The 2,500-nt window shown below is 37.5% G+C and overlaps 1 protein-coding gene across 1 annotated transcript in view; it reads right to left on the reverse strand.

Moving 5' to 3' along the window:
- Positions 1 to 2,500, reverse strand: part of EBF3 (EBF transcription factor 3) — a 119,612-nt gene that overhangs the window by 34,105 nt on the left and 83,007 nt on the right. Inside the window, 1 exon segment of the mRNA XM_040563091.1 lies at positions 2,228 to 2,354. Within this exon segment, the coding sequence (XP_040419025.1) occupies positions 2,228 to 2,354 (127 nt within the window).

The raw sequence follows: 2,500 nt of genomic DNA on the forward strand, positions 1-2,500 counted from the left end.
AGGTTAAATGTTAGAGTGCCAAGCCAGACTGCAAGCATGGTGGGACACTGATGGGAAACAGATGCCCTGGGGATTCGGCCCCTCCCTCGTATAGGACTACATAATTTTCATTTTCTGAAATACAGTGAGACTTGGCTTAGTTCTCAATGGCAGCTGTAATTTCCAAAGCCTATCTCATTCACCCTATCACTTGAGGATAAAGCAAATCAGGCAGAAGTTTCTCAGGCAGGCAGGCTCTTCCTATTTTCTTGTTGTTGGGATATTGGCTAATGTCTCCCTCACAAAGTGTTTTAAATATGTACTCCCATTAAAACATAGGTAACGTAACTTTATTACATTTTGATTACAGCAGAAAAAGTCCCTAAAATTCTCACAATTTTTTGAACATCTTTACTAAGCAATACAAGAGAAGGATGACCCCAGGAAAGAAAAAACGAATGGCTTTTCCTTACAGTTTCATACCTATTTGCATTTGTACATTACAAAGATATAAAAATCTACCCAAATCTGCCAAATTTGCAAAATCTGCACTTGAGACATCCATTAAAGACATTACTATGAAACAATTCCAAATTCAAAGACTGTGCACAGAGAACCAGATCGTCATCTGGTTCAAATCTGCAGCGCTTCCTTGTATGCACTGGAATAACACCAGCTCACGACAGCTAGAAAATCTGGAACTTAGTCTAGGTTCTTAATTCATTCAGTTCTTATTTTGCTGAACATTTATCTTAGCTCGAGAGTCATACTTCTCATGATATCCTGCCGTACCTTTGTCTGGCCTGTATTTGTAATAGCATTTTTAAGACTCTAATCCTGACTGCACGCAGCCCACCTGCAGTTATCACTTTTCAGCAAACTGTATGAAATAATGTCTGCTTTCAAAATACGTTATTAGCACCAAAAGCACCACAGTCAATACCACCACATTTGGTAACACTGGCAACAACCCAGTCAGAAAGACCAAGAAAATTTAAATATTCCCTCCCTTTTCAGTCAGAAGGCAAGTACACAGGTGTGAATATAAGCACGGTTTTTGCTCATGTTGTGATTTCTTTTGGGATAGATGGAAGATACAAATCTCCACACCTGCTTGTACTGCACCATTCTAAGAAGCTACCTTCACTTAGAAGTTCCTTTCAGCAACAGAACTTAAGCTGATGGAAAAGCGTATCTTTGATGTGCTAACTGTTAAAAAGTCCTAGCTTAAAACTACCCAGGAACACACTTTTCCCATTAGATCAAAATTAACAGATAGAAACAGTTGTGGTCTAGTGCGAAAATATTAATCAAAATGCACATCATCTGCACATCATCTGCAATATGCATTATCTATCCAATAAGCAACAAGAACTCTTCCGGAATCCCCACAGTCTGTCGAGTAAACAGTTAAAGGCAATTTGTTTTCAAAAGAGGGATTGATTCATCAGATCAAATTTATTACCTAGAATCCTCATCCAAAAGTATTATAAATTAAATTGCTATTTCTCCATTTTTCCCACCATAATCTTAGTTAAACTCATTCTTAAATGCCAAAAAAAAAAATGTAATACACATTTTTAAAAGGACAGTAATACTTTATCCCAAATAAGACTTTTTATATTAGAAACACTGGAAACCACAAAGTTCCGACTTTTTCTTGTGGTCTTATGAATTAAAATCAAACGCATTTAGAAGAATTAGCATAAATAAATCAATTCCAGGGTTGTGACTTTGTATCCCAAGTTTCAGGTCTGAAGAAATTTTTAGAGCCAGACTGTGAATAGGGTTGGATAAAGTTGTTTGGATCCAACAACAGCTGCTTGAACCCTTGCCTAAAATTTCAACTGAACCTTTAGGGAAGTTCAAGAAGCTTGGATAGATACTCTGAAAAAAAAATTTCAACACTGAATACTTCTTAACTCCTTTTTCTGGTGGAGCGGAGTAGGAAATATCATTTATAATCTATTTCTGGCTGAAAAGAAAACAGGAAGTAAGAAGCATCTTGTGAGAGCTTGATCTCATGAGATATTGAGACATTTTTAAGACCCAAGAGGTTTGAATAGGCACCAGAGCTTCTGGGTGCCTACTTGAACAGGTATTTTGAGGTTCAGCTAAGACCAGTTGAATTTCCAGAATGACAGGTTCTATTTTTTAACAACATGGTAATGCTCCAGCTTTGCACTGACTCTATGTCATTAAGAGGTCAGAGTTATTATTTTGAAATGAGTGAAGAAACTGCACTTACCAGTGTAGACGAATCGGCCGGGAGCACCTTTACAGAACTGTTTGGATTTGTAGGAGAGAGTTACTTCAACAACTCCTGGAATGTGCCGTGGCGGTGTTTGAACTCTGATGGCGTGGGGTGTTATCAGCTATAAAAATCGTACAGAAAATATGCCTTAAATCAAGATGGCACTGATAAGACTGATGGCAGCCAGTTTACATAATTACAAAAATGACTTGAAATCATACTCATCATCTCAAAATCCTCCCTTCTTGCTGTCACAATGGAAGATAG

The sequence above is a fragment of the Cygnus olor genome, chromosome 7, assembly GCF_009769625.2.
Source record: "Cygnus olor isolate bCygOlo1 chromosome 7, bCygOlo1.pri.v2, whole genome shotgun sequence".
Lineage (NCBI taxonomy): Eukaryota > Metazoa > Chordata > Aves > Anseriformes > Anatidae > Cygnus > Cygnus olor.